We start from the raw sequence: 22953 nt of genomic DNA, 5'->3' as shown, positions 1-22953 counted from the left end.
GCAGGTAAAGGTGAATTAAGGGGCAGCATTTAATCTTTACAAAGCTTTAGCAAGATTTGGACAGATATAAATAACCTTGAGAAGGAGAGGAGGATTAAGGGACTAAAACTAAGATTTAACTCATTATTTTTCTTGTTTGAAGTTAAATAATCCCATTAAGAGTTTCCTTAGATTCTTAGATTCAGCTGTAAAAAGATGATACTGTGTTTATATGCTCTAATGTTTTGGAAATTGCTGGTGCTTGCATATTATTTACTGTATACTGGAGAATTCTGGTTTTGTTTTTCACATGGACAGGGGCTACTCATTGGTATTTTTTTTCAAAATATATTGAAACCCCTTTAACACAAAATGTCTATAGTCATGATCCTTAAGGGCTGTAGTTCTGCTAGTTTTCTAGGTCTCTGTTAATGATAATCTGTTTTAAAATTGTGGACAAAAGACAAATAAGTCCAATTAAGCTTAACACCAATCAATTTAACATTTAAGATTAATTGGAATTTTTAAGCTTTTCAAAATTGAGAAAACCTGTTAGGTTGTGCTTTCAGAAATTACAGCTAGGGACTCCTTTTTTACAATCCAATTAGGCATTTCTGTATTTACAATACCACAAAACATGTTATGTCTGACTTCAGAGGCAAAAGACCTTTATGTCTAGTTCAAAGTGCACGTCAAAGATTGAGAAGTGTAAGATTTTAAAAGGCTGCTTGTCTAATGAGATCATAGTGAAATGTTGTGTTATGTGTTTTTAATTGTACACAAAATGTATTTTTCAAAGAGAGGCATAACTGAGAAAAATCAAAGAGAAAAAAATAGACTTGCTGAAGAATGGTAAAGTGCAATATCACATATGGATTTTTAACATTTTTAAAACTAAAATGAGTCCATTATGATCTTTGCTTTGTGTCAAAATGCTTTACGAGCTGTTGGCATCAGGAGTAGGTCTAAAGACATTAAGTACAGTAGAGTGCAATCAAAATCCTCTGATCTTTGATTATACCTCTTAAGCTTTCATTTTTCTGCCAAGTTTTCCTGTCAGTCACAATCTAGAGTTTACCGCCTTTACAGCAGTGCAAGTAATTTGTAAGTCTCAGTTGATCAAGGCTTCTGAAGAGCGACCAGTAATGTATTTTAACAACTGTGTTTTGCAGTCATCTGTCTTAATTCAAAAAGGCCCTTTCTTTTCTGTATCATGAGTGTCAAGAGCTTCTACAAAAGATCTGTGATTAATAAGAACATGTGCATGTCAAAACTTCGCATAAAGGTCAGCCAAATAAACACCTTTGAGAAGTTTTTTTTTGTTTATGTTTTTAAGGAATAAATATGCAGTTCACTATAATATAAATTGTATGTGGTGGATTTAAATGCACAAACTGAAAACCATATTAATGTATATCTTTTCAACAGAGTGGATAAAATATGACACCTTATTTTCCTTCTTCAAGTGCATGTGAATGACTTGAGTTTATAGTTTCACCGAGCTAGACATCAAATCTGACTATTACTATTGCTTTTTTTGTTTCAGTTAGTTCTTGAAGTATTTGCATTTTTATTTCTTTTTCTAGGATCAATTGCCTTGAATAAAATGTGATTCAGTATTCATTAAACTGCTCTTGGCTGAAGCTCCCAACTGTGTGATAATCAAATGTGCACTTTGGCAATAAATATATTGTTATGCCAAATATTGCTGGTCATCCGTGTGAAAAAAAATGGCGTGGATCAGTTCTTCACTTTTGAGTCTTAAAATTTATACTATTTTGATTCTTTTTTCACGGTTCCCACAACCAGATGACAGGGTCTGAAAGTTTACTTTTTCTAGCCTACACTTCTCATATAATATTGTATGCACATGCACTTATTTTTTGAAGTAACCAGTGGCAAGTTCTTGCTTTACACTATTGTATATTATTTTACAGTATCTCAGCAGAAGCCTTCTGTTTATGAAGATAAGCTTAACTAATGTCAGTTACCTTGAAAAGCAAACTAATGGGCATGACATAAGAAAGGCTGGTCTGATTGCCATAAGAACTTAGATACTGTAGATGGCTCTTTCTAAATGAATGAACTTGCTAGTCTTATCTGTGGCAGGAATGGTATTAAATCTGGCTGACGTCCAGTCATTAGTTTTCTGGCTACTCATTGCTAGTTTTCTGGGAATTTTTAAAAATCCAAACCGATTATAAGGATAAAAAATTGTTATTGTAAATATTATGATGATTTAGTGTTGCTAAATCACATTGGAAAGAATTAACCTTCAGAATGAAAATGTTAAATCTGGTGTTTTCCTTGTAGTCACAAGTTTCTCGTATTAGTTTGTTTTGTAAATGAGAAAACAAAGGCATATTAATATATATATACTGTATATAGTCAGATTTATGTTTTGGTTTATTTTGATTACACCTTTCCATGAACCCTTCATTTTTTATTATCTGTTCATCCTGGTGTAAAAGGCTTGTATGTATTAATAGATGGGTTTTACCAGCAGCATGTAAAAAACAGGTCTGGTCTGGCTTTGTGTAGCTGAGCTGTCCTAGTCCTTGGTGAATCTAAGCTGATAAAGTGCCACTAAACCAAAGGGCCATATATTAAATCTGTCACATCGGTACTCCATAAATCATCGTTTCATTACTGAATTGCGAAAACTCTTTGCCTGGCTTGTCTGTTTAACTGTATCACAGTTACGTGGGTTATTAAATATAACAAGATTTCTTTGCTGTTCTCTGTATCACAATCCTGGTGCAGGAGAAATACCGTATACTGGAATTGATTTGTGAGAATGTGATCCAACTGAGAATGCGTAAAAAAATAATCACCAATAATTTTTTGAGGATATGTTTTTTTCTTTTCTTTTCAATCAGAAAGAGGACTTTTATACCTAAATTAGAATTCTTTATGTGAATGAATGTGCTGCATTACTGATTAATTTCAAAAGGGCTTTTTTATCATGTCGCACTGAACACTTTATTTTGCTCTATCATTCACATACAAAGCCCACTAAAAAGCTAAAGGGCATTGTGGGAAAGCAATAGGCCTTGTTAAACTTGATTAGTTACAATAGATGGTCCCATTAATCGTACTGCGATGCTGTTATTAATAATAGCTAAGCTATTCATTTGTTACTGTCTTATGGTAATTAATCCTTGTTGCATCTCAGACAAAGGAAGGTTACTGAACAATATTGCTTCATTGTTTCATCATTTAAATGAAGCATTATTTGTGACTCAAATGATATTGTAATAAACCCGGGCTTCATTAATGGCAATACACAGGAAAGCTTGGGTTTATGGTAAGGAATAAGACACAGATACTGTATGTATATATTTCCCTGTAAAATAATAAGGGTATTATGGTGATTACTGCAAATCTGGAGACTTATTATATCACTTTGAGGCTCAGCAACATTTGAATAATCATGAATGCATTTCAGTAAACTGGTGAAATTACAAAATATGTCTCCTTTCATTTTAAGGAATTTACCAATTAAAGGTCTGTTTTCTAAAAGACAAAAAGCAAATGAATGAAAGAAGGACAATAAACACAAACAACATCCATTGAAATTGCTCTACAGTAAACAGTATGTGTTGGTGGTTGGAAAACTGTTTTTGAAGAGATGTCTTTTCTTGATAGGTTGCCATAAATGTATTTGACTGACAGTGTGTATACTGTGTAATTTGCACCTTGCAGGTAAGCTAGTGAAACACATGTGAGTTATTTTCAGATGCCAGACATCTGTTTCTCAGATTTAATCATTGATATTTGCCCACTTTGTTGGGAAGAACATAGAATAGAACAATAACTAACATGTACTGTAAAATAAGTCTTATTTACAAATATACAATGCAGTCAATAGACAAATTCTGGCTGAAATACATACATAATACTTAATAAATTAACATTATTTAAAACAAAATCAGGAGAAAGGGGTTGTAGTGCTTAGAAGTTTTTATTTGGTTTTCAAAATAAGCTGTTTTTCCACCTTGAACAGGTTCTTTTGTGATCAGCACTACCAGTTGTATCTATCAGTCAACTGGTCCAGGCCTGTCAATTGAGGCTGACCATAATAACTGCGCTAAACCATAGCTATTGCCACAGAAGAGCTGCCATTGTTCTATTTTAAAGTGTTAGCAGGGGAGGATTTTTATTTTTACTGTAGAGGCGGTAGAGAAACTAGACATGGCCCTTTGTGAGTTACAATGTGTAAAAAATTAGTTATCCAGGCATTGAAAGCAGCTGGTTTCATTAACCTCATATTCAGCACCAGAGAGAGTTGCGGGGGTGAAGCAATGTAAATGGTGACCTTCTAAATACCCAGTAAGGTGTATAATTGAGAATTACTCCCTCAGTAAGACATCGCATTAGCTGCTTCAAGATGTCTTCTGGGTTTATTTTTTCTATCAGTTGTACTGCAAAGCTGCTTGCTAACTAAAGGTAGTATGAAATACTCCAGAATGTATTAATGATTTGTACTGTATGTATCAATGTGTACTTGCATATTTCTATTATCTACTATTTTTGGTATTGTTGTTTTTTTTAATCCAAAAGAGCATCTGGTTATCTTCCAGAATTTTCACTGGTAATGGTCAAAATTCTTTATCTATTGCCTATTGTCCGTTTGCAATGGAAAAACAGCAAACTGCATCAGCAAAAAGCATTATTTCCATCTTCTCAAACAAAATTGTTTCTTGGTTACCTCCAAATAATATTGAAACTACTGGTGATTAAAGGATGGAAGATGTAGATGACTTCATGAACTGTTATGTGTGGCTCAAAGCCTGTGGTCGACTCATGAGAGCAATGGAGATGATTACATGACATTGCACCATGAAGCATGAAGAATGGACTGCTTAAAACATATCTATTTAATGTTATTGTCATTTATTTCCAAAACCAGTTCTCACCCATATTTATTTCATGCCTTTTCTAAAACAGAGAAGCAAGATCTGATGTTTCTTGACACTTTATTGTATTAGCCATTGCTTACCCTATGATATATCTGTGATGAAGAAAACATATTTTATTAACAGAATACTGTTAGACTGAATGTACTTCTTCTTTCTCTTTCAGAAAGCTGACCTTGCAGTTGCTCCGCTGACTATTTCTTATGTACGAGAGAAAGTAATTGACTTTTCCAAGCCCTTCATGACTTTGGGAATAAGCATTTTGTACCGGAAACCCAACGGAACCAACAATGGTGTTTTCTCCTTTCTGAATCCCCTCTCTCCAGATATCTGGATGTATATCCTTTTAGCGTATCTGGGAGTCAGCTGTGTTCTCTTTGTAATAGCCAGGTAACTCCTGACTGAGTCAAAATGCATTGCTTTGTATCACTTTAGATTTATTTTCAGGGCTAGTTCAGATCCAGAATCCATAAACAATGTTAGCAGCGCTGTTACTGCATTTAAAAAAAATCGTTTATTTATATGCTGGCCAATGAATAATTTTTTCTATATAAGAATACAATATACTGTACATATAGTACTGTAAGTTTGATGAATGACACACCATTCTACAGTATACAACTTACACTAAAGGAGATTAAAAGTGAGTTCTATATTTGTATGCAGAGTTCATGAATTAATATCTCACAGCAGCACATGGGTCCTGAATTGGTTCATTCAAGAAACATGCTTTACTAATTTCTGAGGAATTTTTAAACGATATAATTATTAGTTTGGAAAATTTCCACAAGAGCCCTCCTGTTTCATGTCTTCGAAAGACACATTTATGAAGTATGTTTGCATCAAAATGATTGAATGAGTTTGTCAGGTTTCTTATTTTTCTCCCTTGGCATTGTTGATATCGCATCTGATCCTTGTCTTTGTCAATAGCGCACATGTGAAGTGGTGCTCTTCCAAGTTTAGAGGAAAGAGGCACTTTGCACTTGACATTTTGTATGAGAGCCGATGCAGCTGTACTCATTAAACGCCATTGTATCTTGAAACCTTTTGCTTTTCAATTGGCGTATAAAAACAAAAAAAATCTAAAATTACTCAAATTGCAATAAAAATTGTGAGAAACAAGACCAAAAATGGTTAAGTGTTGCTCTATTCATGCCATTTGAATCAAAAGGAAGCTGAAAGTGTGGAGCAGGTGCACACTGAAGTCCCTTAAAGAAAGGTCAGCATAGCTCACAGTATAGAATAATACTCAAACATTAACTCAAAGCCTTCTCTTCCGATCCACAGCTTGCACATTGCTGTCAAACCAATTATGAGGTGTAATGTCACCCGTTGAAGAGTAGAACTTATTTTGCATGAATAATTAGGCTCACCAATGATGAAATGTGGACCATCAGAACCATCTGACAGATTTTGCATCTTAAGTCCTGCAGTAGCTACAGAAGAGCCTGCATTGATTGGACCACTGTGGTTGCTCTCACTGACAAAGCACTCTTTGCACTCTCAGTCAGTCTCTGCCAACTCTCCATCACAGTCATCATCTCAGTCAAACGTTCCATCACTTGACACACAGTCAACTAAAGATGTAGTTCAGACTCTGAGGCTTGGCCTATAGTCTGATTGAGAGTCTTTACCATTAGAGCAACTTGGGGACCCTATTGTATTCTTGAGTCTTAGGTCAAAAATACTATAGACCTACCTGGAGCAAAATGCAGATTGTCATACTTAGCTTTTTTGTTACCAATTATGCAGTTATTCATCAGAGTTCTGACATATTTTCAACAAATCGCAAACCAAGCGATTTTAAAATTGTATCAAGCACTAGCATGACTTTGTTTTGAATATTGTGTACAATCATTGTTCACAACATCAAAAAAGTATATTGCTGTTCTACTGGAATATCCTACTCTGGTAGGCGGACAGAACTAAATCTCTCTTAATAATCTTGACTGTAGAAGACTATCAGGGGATCTGATTTAAGTATTATTCTTAAGCATATTGACAAAGTCATCATATTGGACTCATCAGTGAAACATGAACCAGAGAGCACAAATGAAAAGAAGTAGTCTGCTCAGTTTGTGCTTGTTGTATCACAGACATACAGCATAGATTCTCCTATTTACTTATTTTAGCATGACATTTTATCAGTAGGCTAGTGTTAAGTGTTTTTAAACACATTGTTTTCTAGAAAACAAAAGTAAGATACTATAAAGTTATATGGCATTCATACAGTATGTGTACGTTTATTCACAAAATCTTTTTTTCAGAGGTGAATGACCTTTACATCTGTGATTTTTGTGTTAATAAGGATTGAACAACAAACATGGCTCAATGCTTCAGTTCAATGTTTCCACTTTTGATTTTCTGTTTCATTGAACACACCAGAAAAGCTGTGTGCCGATATAAAAATGTCTTATTTTGAAATACAAGGCCTTAGTATTATGCACTAGAGACATAGTTTAAGCCATCATTGTAGGTCAATGCCATGTTAAACCTTGCCGAGAATACTCAAAGGACCATAAAAAGAAGATAAATCATAGCTTACCAAGCTTTTAATATAAATATATTTATATATATATCCTATATACCATTACAGTTTATAGTGTTTTATCTACCAACTAAAATCCAAAGATCACTTTAAGGCTGTAACTGAAAAACCACCAAGGTTCTTGCTTCAGTAAACTACTCAGAAATCTGGAAAATATAAATTTGAAATTTAGCTGATAAAAAAGCAATCGAATACAGATTAAAATTTAAGACTCCAATTCCATGGCTGTATGGATAAGCACTACTGCTCCAGCAGCTGTGTAATAACAGAGTTGTGCTGTTATCTTCCAGGAAACCAAAGTACTGGCCAGGTTTCAATTTCAGAGGTGCTGCATCAAGTACCTTTGCTGTAACCTACTCCAGTGATACAGAAATATCACATATTATTTATCTGGTATTTTTTTACATATACATACATGTACAACATTTTACTTTCTTCTGGGTTTTGGGGGTATTATCTCACCAGTTTATCAAATAATATTTTTGTTAGACCCCAAAGAAGTGTAGAAAACATGTTGGAAAAGAATATGATGATGAAGACATACACACACGTGTAAAAATATTACAAAAAGAACTTCCCAGAGGGGCTAGTACTCTCTTTCCTTTTCTGTTTTCCAACAGTTCAGCTAAGACAGAAGAGTTAAAACACATTCAGAGATGTATTGCTGAATTTTGAAAAAAAAAATACATTTTCTATAGTCGAACAGTAGGAAATACTGTTCAGAAATCACAGTAATCAAAGATAAGTTATCCTGACACAACTTTGAAATGATAGCTTGAAGCAGTTTTTTAGAAGTCTTTGTTTAATTTTATTTGCTTTTAAAATAGGCTTTTTTTTGCGTCAGCCTTTAAGGACAACAAAGGATTTATTCTTCATTTTACATCACTACAGGATGTCTGACATTTTTTTTCCGAGGAATTGACACCCAGATAAGATACATCTCAATTTGTTGTTGATCTTCCTTTGGCAGGCGAACCAGCAGCACAGATCAAAATCGTCTGATCCCTGTGAGGGAATTATTCAAATCAAATTCAGAAATAGATGCAAACAACCTAATTTTTCATGTTTTATCTCTTTTTATTTATCTTGTGGTGTGATCAACTGATTTGTCACTGCAACAGAGTGATTTTATTTACTGTGCACTTTACAAAAGAAAGGGGAGCGGAGGAATAAAGTGGTGGCCTATCGTATTTCATAAACTTGTTTTGGTTAGTCTCATATGCATGTGAGAGAATCAAATTAAAGCATAAATATTTTATAACCATATATTTAATACAACTTTCATGTTTTATTTTCTCAAATGAATGGCATTCTAATTATGGTGGGATCTTTATTTTAAAGTGGTATTTTTACTTCAAAAGATGGCATTTGCAGTTGATCTGATACAGGAAAATGCAGAACATGTCTTCATAAGACTTTGGAGATACATCTCATTTAGCTTTAGCTTTCTGCCTTAACCCTTAGAAGGGTTTCTGCCTTAAGAAGGTGTCTTACAAAAAAGAAGAACATTTTCTATTTGTCTTGTTTGAAACATCCGAATAATGAAACTATTGTTTGCTTTACAGCTCTGGCTCATTAGCTGTGTATTCAGACTAGTTTAGCTAGGAATTTGCATTTTCACAATTTTAACTAGCTATGTTTTTCTGGACATATTTCCATGTGAACAAAGCATAGGCTGTTGAATTAACTGATTAATCTGCTCACAAATAAGAACAGCAGAAAAGCTGGAATATAGGATTATATAGCCGAGCAAGCTCTGTACCACTGTTAGCAGCTTACCAGCCTCCTGTTTCATTATCTTTCTCCAGCAATGCAGCAACACAACCAACATGTCGGAAATGTCTATCATGTAACTAAAAATTACTTTGTGACATTTCAGGGTTGTTTTTCTTAAACTGTTACAACATTGATCTTTCAGTGAATCCACATGATATTAAACACTGACTTTTTCTGTGATGCTTCACAGGTTCAGTCCTTATGAATGGTATGACGCCCATCCTTGCAACCCGGGTTCTGATATCGTAGAGAACAACTTCACACTGTTGAACAGTTTTTGGTTTGGTGTTGGATCGCTGATGCAGCAAGGTAGGGCTGTCTCTTCCATGCTTTTCAACATACACTCACTCGACTGTTTTTTTATTTGACAGCACTACTGTACGTTTTTTGTAAGGTGTTGTGCTTGTCAGGAGCAAGTGGAGCTTAGACACATATTACAAAGAATAACGTTGTCACCCTCTACCATACAAAACAAGCACAGCAAAGAGGAAATATGTCACAGAACTGTCAGAATCTGACAGCAGGTGCAAAATGCAAGCATTTGTCTCCCAAAAATCACAACAAATGTGTCTATTGAGAACTCTTTTTTTTTCCTTTTGAACACAATAAGGTGAGTCATGGATCTCACCAGTCTGGGTTCTACAGTTACTCCTACAGTGTTCTGTACATTCATGCATGAAATTGTGATTTTACTGAAAACAAATGTCAGGTTGTCCTGGAATTGTAATCTAAACTTATTCCAAGCTCCTAGGATGCTATCTCCAAATTATCATCCATATTTTACCTTTTATATCATTATTTTCTAGTGCAGACGTTCTTGCCTAATCAATTTCTATATATTTTATATATTTTTTATCAAATGTTGATACGAGCAGTTGGTGTAATATTGAGGTATTTAATCTTTTATATAATAGTAATGTTTGTGTAAAGTGTGCAATGTTCGGTGCAATCTTAATTTTAAGACCATTACCCATATCCATCTGTGTCAGTTCGACTGTATACTTGTTGTGCTAATTTCTAATTCCTTAATTCTTAGCAGACAGACTTTCTGACACTTTCATGCTTCTGTTACCTTGATTATTAGGTATTAGTTACCAGTAGGACTTGTGTTCAAAATACGTAGGTGACTTGTGGTTTTGCTTCTCCTCTACTAAAATACATACAATAGCATGTCCTGTGTTTTATAAATTGGGTCCCCGGCTTATGAGACAGAGTTCTTTACAAGACATTGAGGCACTTTTGTCATCTTCGCCTCCTTGAAGGCTGGCACATGCAAATGACTTTTGAAAAGATGCTGCACATAAAATCTGTAGATACTGAAATGTTTAACCTCATGTACTGTAACAAGGCAGTGCATGAGACTGCATGTCAGATTCCTGCCTGTAGGATAGTAAATATAGAGCACAATTCATTAACCACAATAGCAGGATGGATCTTCTATCTGGGAGGTATTTTTCTCTCATAAGAACAAGAATGTTTGATTCAAAGGACAAAAAAATCATCATTGCACATGAGTTATATTGAAGGAGACAATAAACAGGCCCTGGGATATAATTGTTTACTAAATCTGTACTGCCTGAAACAGACTAGTTGATGTTATGAAGACTTGAAATCCTGATTCAGTGACCTCAGAAATCTTGCATGGCAGGGTGTCTGTTGCTGTCAGGTTTCACTGTGTTTTGGGTGCATCCATATTACCATAATTATACAATGATTATGAAGTCTTTAACAACTAATCAAGTTTCCTATGTGATTTGTTTATGTGAGAGTCATGTCACATAAACAACTTTTCAAGTACAGTACTTCATTTCAAACATGTCTGCAACAGACTGTCATATCACTACTTAAAAAAATAATAAATAATAAATAAATAAAATAGCATAATGTACCTCTGACAGCTACATATTACAAAAAGGATACTCCTTCTCCTTAATTGATATGGAATAAATAAAACATTATTGTATTATAACACTATCAGTTCACATCTTACTGATACCTAAGGTAATACAACATGTGCATCTAGCTCCTCCCTCAGACATTTGAGCTTCAGTCTGAGAAAACAATTTGTACTGTATAGCAGCCTTGATAGTCTGTCAGTTTTACAGAACTTTCATTCACTTACAGTATCCTTTGTTTTAACATACTGTAAGTAGATCTGAAGATTGTGCTTAATAGGTCTATAAATACCAAATTAATAGTCAGTTTTGGGAAGATTTTACATTATACTATAATGTTAATATTGTATGATTTTTTACATTTTTAAAATTCTTTTAGATTATTCAGGGTGAGAATTTAATTGAAAAAGTCATCTCTAAGGAAATTGATCCTTTTTGTACAAAAAGCAATTATTGTTATTTCTGAACATTTCAGTTACAGTATTTCTGTTGTCATGTCGAGTCTTGATATGTTTACTTGTTTTAGCGTTGAAAATCAGAACAGTTACAAACAAGAGCAAGCCATTAGACCCATCCAGCTCATTTGATAGTTAGTAGCTAATTGATAAAAGGATCTCATCCAGCTGTTTCTTGAATGAAGCCAGATTATCTGATTCAACAACATGACATTTTGCAAACAATTTTGTCTGCAAGATATATGAGCTGTGGAAGAACAGAGGAACATCTGTTTTAACGAAAACTGAATTAAATTCACCTTGTGAGTAGGTTGTAAAACAAAAATTATATTCATAGTGATCTATCAATCTATAACTGATGTACTGTACAGTAAATTGTGAAAAGGGGCTTAATGACTTGAGTGTCTTAAAAATGTTAATTATTTTTCTAATTTGCTTTTATTCTACTGATCTACAGTAACATTGTCAATAATATATTTGGTAAAAAAACTATTATTTACAATGTTTTAAGCCATGTTACTGTACAGTATATTAAGTAAATGTATTCATATTGAATTTAGTAAAGCAAGGTAAACAGCTTAATGTACTGTATGCAACTCATAATGGAAATGGGAACAGGTGTTGCTTTTTAAGGGCACCTGAAGAGAATGGTAGGAAAACCATTTTTTTAAACTATTTGCATCATCTCAATAATACTGCGCGTTCATATTAGTAAGGCCTGTTGAAGGCTTTTGTTCGGATTACTACCAGAACCAAGTGGAACAAACCAATCTATTTCTCTGTGAAGCTTTGCTTGTTTGAAAATCGATTAAAAATCTTATTAGTTCTACATTGCTTCTTGCACAGATCACCAAGTCTTGGGACAGGCATTGAAATATTGCTTTTATCTGGGCTGTCTTAATAAAGGGATTGGTATAAGGGGTGGTTTTTGTTGAACTGTTCAAAACAAAAACTGCAGTCTGTGATATTAGTTTTGTAAGGATAAATGACATAAGCAAATGCTGTGTTTTAACATATTCAGATGGAAATGGATTTGTTTTCAGTTTCTACACACTCTTTAATATTCCACTTTTAATAATTGGGTTGATCTAGAAGAAACTGTGTCTGTGATTGCTTTATTTCTGTTAAAACTAGCCGGCTTACTTCTAGGCCCATGTTTTTTCTTTTCATTGCTGTGTGAATGGATAAGAAAAAAAATCTAGCCAGATAACATACCAAGTGACACAAGTGGTTTAAAACCTGAGAAGAGCTGACACATTTAAATATCAAATTACCACATTTCCAGAAAAAGTCAGGTCTCTTGTGAGCTAGGAACAGGGTCTGTGGCACTAATGTGTTGACATGAGGGAGCAATTAAATGGCATTTGTGTAAATAGGTTGGAAAAGCAGGAGAGCAGGGAAGTTGTGGCAGATAATGTTCAGCGAACACTGTTACAGCAGCTCTGCATTTTGATGTGTTGGAATGTTAAGCTTGCATTAGAGTGTTAAGTGTCACCCGCTAAAAATTAAACATGATTGAAAGTTCGTTGTGGATGACCTGTTTTAAGAGCATTACAGAATTTTTGGCAAAGCCCACAGAATGGAAAGCCTCCTTTAGAAGAAGCAGAATCATCAAATGCAACCAAGGTGAACATAATTAATATTTTAAAGCTGTGCATAGCAGGTTTCATTCTCATTTGTGCATTCCTAAAGTCGTGTTCTGCGAGCAATGTACCATATGCTCATGGCTATGCAATTAAACGAGGTTTAAATCAAATGCACATGGGTTGAATTATCCCAGACACTACAGTACATATCTCAATCTTGAGAATTGTTCTTACAGTACGCTTGAATTCAAGGTCTCTTTTCACACACTTTTCTGTTAATTTAGCCATCAGTTGCTTTCAACATTTTCATTAGTTATAGGTCCTTGCAACTTTGAAACGGAAATATTTGTAGTACTTTACCCACCTGGAATTATGAAGCTGTGCTTCTTTGAAAGGTTTTTTAAGCAGATTTATTAAAAAAATATTTTTATTGTGAAAAGATCTCTGTCTAGCCTGGCAGCTGATTTGAGAACATCATATAACATGCAGGGTAGGAATAGACCAAGGATTAAAATAGAATTGAACAATGTTACATTTTATTTCAGTGCTTTGTAGTTCAAAATTCATTACAAAATGAGCCAAATAAAAAAGCAGCAGAATGCCTTTTTTTTAAACTGCTGAAAATCCAACATTACAAAAGCAGAGAATGATTTACAGCTGCAGCTGTTCTTCAAGTGTTGAGATCTTCTGTTCAACTGAAGTAACATAATTTCCCCTTTAGTTAGAGCCAGCATGCTCCATATTTGTATCGAGCATTAAAACAAATATGTAAAAATGTTCATACCTTAGAGTCATATCCATATGAATATAGTTATACCATATAGTTATACTGTTTTTGTATCAAGATTTTTTAAGATCTTGTTAATTGTGGTGCACAGTATACCAGTTTAGATTACATCGCACTGGTTAAAAACGTGTAGGTGTTTACCATGGATATCTCTCAGAATTGGGTGAAAACATTTCTAATATAGCCTTAGGATTAGGAACTACTGTTCCGATACTACCTATACTACCTACAGTATACCCTGTGCAGGGGCAGTATTAGTATCTGTATCTGTATAGTAGTGCCATCTATAGGCTTTAGGTACATAATGCAGAAAACTCTTAAAGTCGTAACGGACATCAGGCCTTTTACAGGATTCTGCCTCCAAAAATGAACATCTCTATTCTAGGCCATGACGTTTTTTTTATGTGATATGCGCTGATGTACCTCCCAGTCTAGTACACATCAGCTAAATCTCCCTAAATCTGGTGTTGATCCTCAGTCATTTTCATTGTTCCCATATAGCTGCAGTACCCTGTGAGAAAAGGCATTGGGATTCTGGGGTTTAATCCATCTTTTCCTCCATGCTTGTACACAATACTCCTAATTTTTCTGCACTATGCTTTGCCAAATGCTGTTTGACTGCACAGAACTTTTTGACATGCTTCCCTAAGCTTGAAACTGCTTTATTTTAGCATGCTTCCTTAAGCTTGAAAATACCTGTCGCTGCTTATAAATGTGGTTCATTTTTTCACTATGTTTTAACAAGCTTTCCAATTTGCCCCTGCCTTTTCCACACTCTCTAATGCTTTGTAATTCTAAGCGATGTGCTTATCCCTTTGTTTACGGTACTGATGCTGTACAGGGCTTCTAACTCTCTCTTTCACAGCTACAGGGGAAGGTACCTACTGTAGGTAGATTTTGCTTATTTTTAAAACCATGATAATAGGATCACATTAAAACACTTGTTTAATGTTGTATTTAAAGGAGTTGTTAGAATGTTCCCAATCCCTAAGCTTGGGTATTTTTCTCTGTCTTGGTGCTCTGCTAAACTCATTCTTTAAAGTGCAACATTATTCTCTGTTGTTCGTATTTGCATAAAATTACATAATAGGTTTTGATGGAATTTTCTTCAGGGTTTTTATTTTCTGTGATAAGCTAAAGATATGCATTAGATGGAAGAAAGTTGCTGCAAAAGCTTACTATATACGACCCATAAACTTCACTCTGAATTAATGTGAAAAAAATATATTCTTCTAGATCCTGGACTGGAGGTTCATCCATAAATGAATATAGATTAGTGCAAAATATTGTGCTAAATTAAAAGACATAAATGTATTTTGTTTGAAAAACACAATTTATATATACGACGAAAGACGAATTTAATAAAATATTGAATGTGTGCCTTTAGGTACAGTAATATGTAAAGCATTCTATGAAAAAAAATCATTTTAAAACAGGAAAAAATATATAAAGTATAACCAAGAAAAACACCAAATAATACAAATTTTCAGCAGTTGTGAAAGGATTGCATAGGATTGCAAGGATTGTACATGAATTGCATAAATAAGACAAAAGAAATCAAATTAAATGAATATCTGAGATACTGTACTCCAGCCTTCTTTGGACTAAAAAAAGATAGGCAGTTTGGCATACTGTATGTGTCAAATGCTGAATTTAAAATCGTGTACTGTAGCATTTTCATTTTCATAACACTAGGTATAGTAGATATATTGATATAAGCTATATTTATATGTAATAGATATTCAATTATATATTATACATTTCTATATAATATAATGCATAATGAAATGACCTAAATCAGCTGAGTCAGCACAGAGTTTGAAAAATGGCCCAGTTCCAGTTTTGTATAGAAAGTCACATTTTCTGATATTCATTTGCTGATTGTAATGACATGCACAAAGTAACGCCAGGTGGGAAAGACCACAGCTTGGTCGGTAGGGCTGGCTTCCCTTTGGCTACATTAAACAGTGTAGTCATTTCACAGTAAGGATGTACTGGACATGACTGTACTTATTCACTTTACAATTACACTTAAAAATGCAGAATCACACATGAATAGTGTATGATATGCAAGTTCACATTACCTAATTGAATAATTCACGTGTGATTGATTAATTGGTTGATCTTGCCAAGAGAGTTAATAGTCTCGCTCCTGCACTGAATATCATAAATTACTCATTAAGCAACAGAGCACAATAATGAAACATTACATGGAAACATTACTTTAATTTTTCCTGTCCTTTTCCCTCGCTTTTCTAGTTACATGTCATACTATTGCCTTTAATCTGATCAACAGCCTGAGTGAATGCCTATTTCTCACCTTTAGCTTAATCCCAGTTATTGGCCTGTAGACATTGACTCACTAGACTCCAATATACTGTATAGGAGCACTTTCACAAATTCTTCCCTAACATAAATCTTCTTTCCCCCACTCCGGCGACCTCATTTCCCCCAAACCATTCGGAAGTAGTAATTTGTTTTCTCTTATTCATATTCAACATTTTATCTGACTAGATTAACATTTACTTTTTAAGAGCTGCTTTTAGAAAAGGAGGAGCAAATTCAGCTTTCAAGCAAAAATGCCTGAAACATCTGAATTGTGCTTGTATGTTTAAAAAAATGGAAGTTAGCACAAAAAGGTTCAGGAAGTGATTCATGCAAATACAAACAATTGGCTTCTAAATGGAAGCAGGGAACACAGGCCAGTGACAAGGAGAGAGCCATGGGAGGTAGGAACAGAGTAAACCTGCTGCCATGCTGTTTTACACTGATAGCTGGAACTTAGCCCAAACGAAACCATTGGTGTGATTTTCATTATAAATATCTGTTGCGAGCCATTAAATTGATGACGTCTCAGATAGAGGGGAGCAAACTGGTTCTCTTGATTTGTCCCTTGATCACACTGTATATCTGACATTGTTAGTACTCTTACTCACAGTCTTTGTTTTGTTAACTGTATTTTAACTACTCTTTAACTGCTCTGTTCCTTAACAGCAGGTGTCTTTCTCTTGATGGTTAAAGGCCAATTCAGATGTGTGAGGCAGTAGTAATTAGGACTGTGGACTCTGGCCTTCAGGGTCATAGGTTGGGGTTTTGTACCCTTGTGCAAAGTACTTTACAGAGATTTCTCCACTAAACCCCATGCTGTATAAATGGGTATGTTCCAGGTTGTGGCTGTGAATGGAAATGTATTTTCAAATGGCATACTAATGCACATACAGTATGGTTACATAAAGGATACAAAAAAAGCAGCTACTAACAGTTGTGCAGCTGATTTTTCTCTTCCTCTAGACATATATATTTTTAATCTTCTTAGTCCTTATCTTGTGTTATAATCTTTTAGCATTGTAATCGTTATAAAAAGTTAAAATAACAGTCTTGAAATACAGTATTTCTTCTGTTGTCTGATAATGGCAAACCCTTTGAAAAATTAGCTTTGACCTCAAAATTTATTTGAAGTCTCTGTCCACTACTGCTGCATTGGGTTATAATTAAAATATTTATGGCTTTCAGAGTAGCCCAGGAGCTGATATACTGTATGGTTTCAAAACCATGCTGCCTCTTCTGGCTTAAATTCATTACCGTATTGAAATTTGAGCTTTTTTGGCAAGAGCAAGACTATTTTAAAGAGTGTGGTGTAGATCATTTTTATGAGCAATTATAAGCTCACAGAACAAGCACTTTAAGCACAAAACACCTCTCTTACACTAAACTGATGGTGTTTGGACTTAACATTATCATGCCTTTGCATGTCTTATAATAGTTTGCTGCGTCAGAAATGTTCCTTTAACCATCTAGTCTTGTATTTCTAAAAGATGTTACTTTTTCAAGATTTATTTTGCTTCCATGAGTGCACCATTTATTGTATTACATTATGCCGAGAGGTCTTAATACCTTAATTCACCTTTTTGTTCATGATGTAGATTCAAGGTTAAACATTCTTCTCACAAATGCATTTGGTTTCTATAATGCACTGTAAATAATGTACTATAATTTACTTTTCATTACTCTGGTAAGAATGATGTTAGTGGCTCAGCGCATCTATAGATATCTTTAAATCACCATTTCCTTGGTGTGTTTGTTTTTAAAGCACCATGGAGGAGAAATGCTGGATCAAATTTAAAATTATGTGTAAAATCTTAAAATTAGTTTTAAATTCTGTGAATATCATATTCTGCAGCAAATTACATGTGTGTACTGTATGTTTATAAAATGTTCACTTCAATAGGGAGGTTATTCTTTTAGCTGTGAGGGCAGGAGCTCTGTGAAATAAGTAGTCATTTAGAGCTGTTGTTTAGTCTTTTGGAAAGACATAAGATGGAGTGTCAATATTGTCATGTTAGGTTGTAAAAAGGTTATTCTTGAACGTGTGTGCAGCACAGTATTACAGTATATACTGTACATGTTATCAACAGATATTTTGTCATTCTAGAGCTCTGGGATATGTGAGGGGGAAGGAATGTGACGATAACCTGCCTTTGTGTCTTTAGAGAACCGTTTTTGCTCATGAGACTAAAAATTGCTCCTGTGTTGCAATATAATTCCACTTCTCCAGTTGGCAACAGCTGTATTCATTTCCAATCTCTTCTGCTACTACTGAGGCACCTGCACATGGAGCCTTTGTGTTATGTGTTTTAACATTGTATCTGTGCATTCATGGAAAATAAGACAACAATTAAAGACAAAGGAAGATACAGACATGATTGGACCATTGCTTTATCTAGCAGGCTGGTTTAAAGTGGGCTGCTATCCTGCAGAGTAGATACAGAAGTAAGAAAAAGTTGAAAGGCAAGAATGTAAGCAAGAAACAAAAGGAAAAGAGTGAAGCCAAAGTTAAATTGAGAATTACAGAACTTCAAAGCATCTGTATGTTTCTGTTAAAGGATGAGGTTGGTTAGCTGTATTGATAAATGTTAATAAGGAGGTTTAAAATACTTTAATTCTATTTTAATTCTAGTTTTGTTTAGAAGCATAAGTGGTTGTTATTAAGACAACGTAGTATTGAATGTAAGTCATTGTTACTGTATATTTGGAGAGAAATTAATTTGTAGTGCAGATAGAGTTATAAATGTGTTTTGTATAATGCAGTACAGTATGTAAACAGAGGATGGTCAGGTTATAAATGGAGAGAGGGGGCCTAACATAGATCCTGAGGGACACCATAAGGTTCTCTAAATGCACAATTGAGGACACAAATGGAAACTACAGTACGTGGAAGTGTAAAAATGCCTGGTTGAGATTCTTGAGTCAGTTACCTATTAACTACCAAACCGGTTTGTTGGGCTGAGTGGCCACTCAATTTGAACCTTTCTTATGTTCTTCTTATATGTCTGAGAATTTAAAAAAATACATTATATATCTGATATGGCATAAAGTTAAATTTGGGTGAAAAGTCAAATTGGGTTGCTTATTCCTCAACTGACTAAATTATGTATCTAGTAAAAGCATTACCAACATACTAAGGTTCAGGGATCCAGACACACTGACATAATTTCAGTCACTTCTGAAGAGTAATTACTTCTCACTGATTTTTATGTCTGGACATCTGTGTAGTGAAGCAGAGAGTGGGTGGTGGATTAATGCATGGTACAGTGGACTGCTAGATAAAAATAACAGTTTGATTTTGGTAAGAAACTTTAGTGTTAAAATGTGGCCTGGTGTTCAAGGAAAGAATAGAATAACGCATTCTCTCTGCCACCCTCTAGATCGTGGAAGCAGATGTGTCAGCTAACGTGCATCACAGATAGTGCTTCTTTTTTAAATTGTCTCTGTTTTCACTTTTACCCAATTCAAATAAATAATTATCAATCAATATAGGTTGTACAGTTTTCTGAAAGGGTGTTGGTGAACTGCAAACTTTTTCACTCTTCAAAGAAGACCCAGCCCAGCTTCTCACTATGGTAAACTGTTACATTCACAATAATGGTTTACAAAAATGCTGTGGTGTCTGAAAAGAATGTGCCTTAGGATCCTCTTAACTGGTAGGACTAAGAACCAGTAACCGTTAGAGAGGAGGAACTACTCACATTACCCTCCTGACCTGTGGGGAACCTTAGAGCCGTGGCTGAGACCAAACCAGGCCTGGTGGGATGAAGCCACCCTCCCACCCTCCCGCCAGAATGCGATCTATAACCTACTGGTCTATCCTGTTTCCCCTTGGTCCAAATCTTAATGGGATTCCTTCAGCTCGAACTGGCAGCTGAATTTGATCCATTCATTAGAAAGCTTTATCCTCCTTTCCTAGCTGAGCACTGGTCCTTGCAGAATGAGCTCACTGGATGTAGTTGAACCTTTTAAACTGTTTAATTAAAAATGGTTTCAAAGCCTAGGTTTTAGGGTATCTAACCCTTAGTCGACCCACTTTGGAACCTAATCTGAAACTTGGATTGGTCTTGCCATGACACTAGATTAGTTTGATCTCACCCCAAGACTAAACAATTCACCCTGTGTGTTCTACCTACAGTATTTATAGAGAACTCTAATTGAAATATACAAATTCCTACTTATTTTCTTCCCCAGAGCATCCCTAAGCCATTCTTTAGTGGCTTAGACAAACATGCTGAGATTCAGCTGCTCCATTTTACACTTGTCAATGAAACAATGATTCTGTTTTTAATATTTTATGCATCAAGATTCCAAGCTCAGCATGGGTTTTTCATATTCTGTAAGGCTGGGTATGCTGTGTAGCAAACAGCACCGACTGAGAACAGCTGTAGATTTTAAGAACATAAGAAATGTTATGAGCAAAGGGAGGGCATTTCACACTTAAAGCATTTTTGTTTGCTAATAGCTAAGTTTTCTAAGTTAAGTCATCCACCCACTTCTTGAATGATACCAGGGTATCGGTTTTGACAACACTGCTGAGTAGCTTAGACTAGACTCCTACAACCCTTTAAAGAAATGCCTGTTCTTATTCAATTGCACCTTCCTTTATTTTCCATAATGAGTGTATATATTTTTAAAGCAATTAAGATGGTGACCGGAACTGCAGGACTAACAGATTTTTTTCTTGTTCTTATTGTCCTCAGGCTCTGAGCTGATGCCAAAGGCCCTCTCTACAAGAATTATTGGTGGGATCTGGTGGTTTTTCACTCTTATCATTATATCATCCTATACTGCCAACCTAGCAGCTTTCCTCACAGTGGAGCGAATGGAATCCCCTGTTGAGACAGCAGATGATCTGGCCAAACAAACTAAGATTGAGTATGGAGTAGTGAAAGATGGAGCCACCATGACTTTCTTTAAGGTGAGCAGATCATAAACAACCCGTTGAAAACCTACAAACTTTGTTGTTTGTTTTTGTATCAGCTTTTATTTTTTATTTTCTTTAATTAATGTATTTTAAATAAAGCTTAACTGAATGAAACCACCTTTTAAACAAAACCAAAAAGCGTTCAAGTTTCATCATGAAGTCAATACATTTAGTTTGATTTGACCCTGTTGATTAATTTCCTTAGAATAAATTGCCTCTGTTCTAATCAAAGAAATTTGGGGAGTATAATGGATCTTAAATCAGGCATGATATTAAACTTCAGCCGCAGTCAGCTTTCAAAACTTCACATTTTCTATACTATGTGTGAAAATCAATATTATTCCACAAAGGACTTTTTTTCAGTTAGATCTTTATCCCCAATACAAAAGCATATTCTCTGGCTCTTCCATTTCACCAGGTCTTTTGAAGTGCTCCTCCATAATGATTTTCTGTTCAAAAAGTTTCAGCTTGGCTGCAGGGTTTTTATTTTGAGACAGATGATTCTCCTGATTGTGCTGCTGTGCAGAATAACAGATGAGTGTGATTTTCGTCTTGATTTTGTTGTCCTTAGTTCTGCTGTTGTCTTTTTTTCCAGTTCCTCAGAATCCATTAATGGACAAATAGTTTGAACAAACAGGAACCAGTTGGGATAAAATAATAGAAAGTAAAATATACGCCAGCAAAATGTTTCTCTCCTAACTTCTAGTTGCTGTTTGAGATGATGAAGTGCCAGTGAGATGAGCTAATGGGAGGTGGCTGGTATCATTCAGCATCACTATTGATTTTTGCAGTCTTAGCCAAAGAGGTTTATTGCTGTTTTCACACTCTCTAGCAGGAATAGGAACATTGACCAGTATTAAGCCATATATTTACAATTCATGATCTATAATCGTCAGTTTGAGCAGGCACAGCACATTAGCACAGTCACACTCTGTGTGGTTCCAAATGACTACAGTGGCCCAGATTGGTACTGCAGCTGTAAATGCTTCCTCAGAGAGATGGCTCAGCCTGTCTTTTAACTACCTTTTTTCTTCTACCCAGGTGTTAAACAGCAGCTGTGTAGAAATTCACAGCTTTTATGGAGCCATTTTGCCGTGATCCACGACATGTAGGGTCTGTGATGATGAGACTCTAGCTTATCTTTGATCTGAACTGGTGGCTGAATGCTAAGATGTTTCGAGACAGGGCGCTGCCCTTGGCTACTCATAAACAAAAATCTCAGTAAAGGGCTGCTTTGCATGACCTAGCAGATCCATCAATGTGTTACTGAGGTTGTTAACGCTACTACTGTTTCTTAGAACTGAGCCAAGAGAAGAGACTTCTCTAGGCTGCCTGATAGTGCTGTAGGCAAAGCCCATGCTTAGATCACCAGGGACGATAAAGGTCTAAAGAGCAATGGCAAAGTAATTTCCTGTATAATATGGAAATCATCTGCTGTTAGCTCGTTTCATTGATTTGTGAGTGGTAAGAGTATGTCGAATATGACTATCTAATAAAATGTTTAAAAATATAAAAAATGAAGTATTGTTCCTCTAAATTGCGCATCTATTATTTAGTTTAATTATTAATTATTCATTCTTTATTTGTGATGCTTTAATTTCAGTTGATGAAGTTTGTAACGTCATCAATATTGTGTTATGTTGAGAAATGTTGGTAAATGGATTTTCTATATACAGTATGTTTTCTTTTCTTTCACCTTAGATTTGAAGATGTATTTGGTTTTAACAGGATTCTGCACATTTGTTTGTCTCTTAAC

General features: G+C 35.0%; 1 protein-coding gene across 2 annotated transcripts in view; it reads left to right on the top strand.

Annotated features, from left to right (window-relative positions):
* The window catches only part of grik3 (glutamate ionotropic receptor kainate type subunit 3), a 118000-nt gene that overhangs the window by 81754 nt on the left and 13293 nt on the right, over positions 1-22953 (top strand). For both annotated transcript variants that reach the window (XM_006631254.3, XM_015348817.2), the window contains exons 11-13: positions 5065-5288; positions 9413-9531; positions 20974-21191. In XM_006631254.3, the coding sequence (XP_006631317.1) occupies positions 5065-5288; positions 9413-9531; positions 20974-21191 (561 nt within the window). The remainder of the gene's footprint in view (positions 1-5064; positions 5289-9412; positions 9532-20973; positions 21192-22953) is intronic.

Source organism: Lepisosteus oculatus, chromosome 11 (assembly GCF_040954835.1).
Source record: "Lepisosteus oculatus isolate fLepOcu1 chromosome 11, fLepOcu1.hap2, whole genome shotgun sequence".
NCBI classification, from domain to species: domain Eukaryota; kingdom Metazoa; phylum Chordata; class Actinopteri; order Semionotiformes; family Lepisosteidae; genus Lepisosteus; species Lepisosteus oculatus.
Note: the sequence above shows the minus strand (reverse complement) of the source record. Positions and strands in the feature narration are given on the sequence as shown.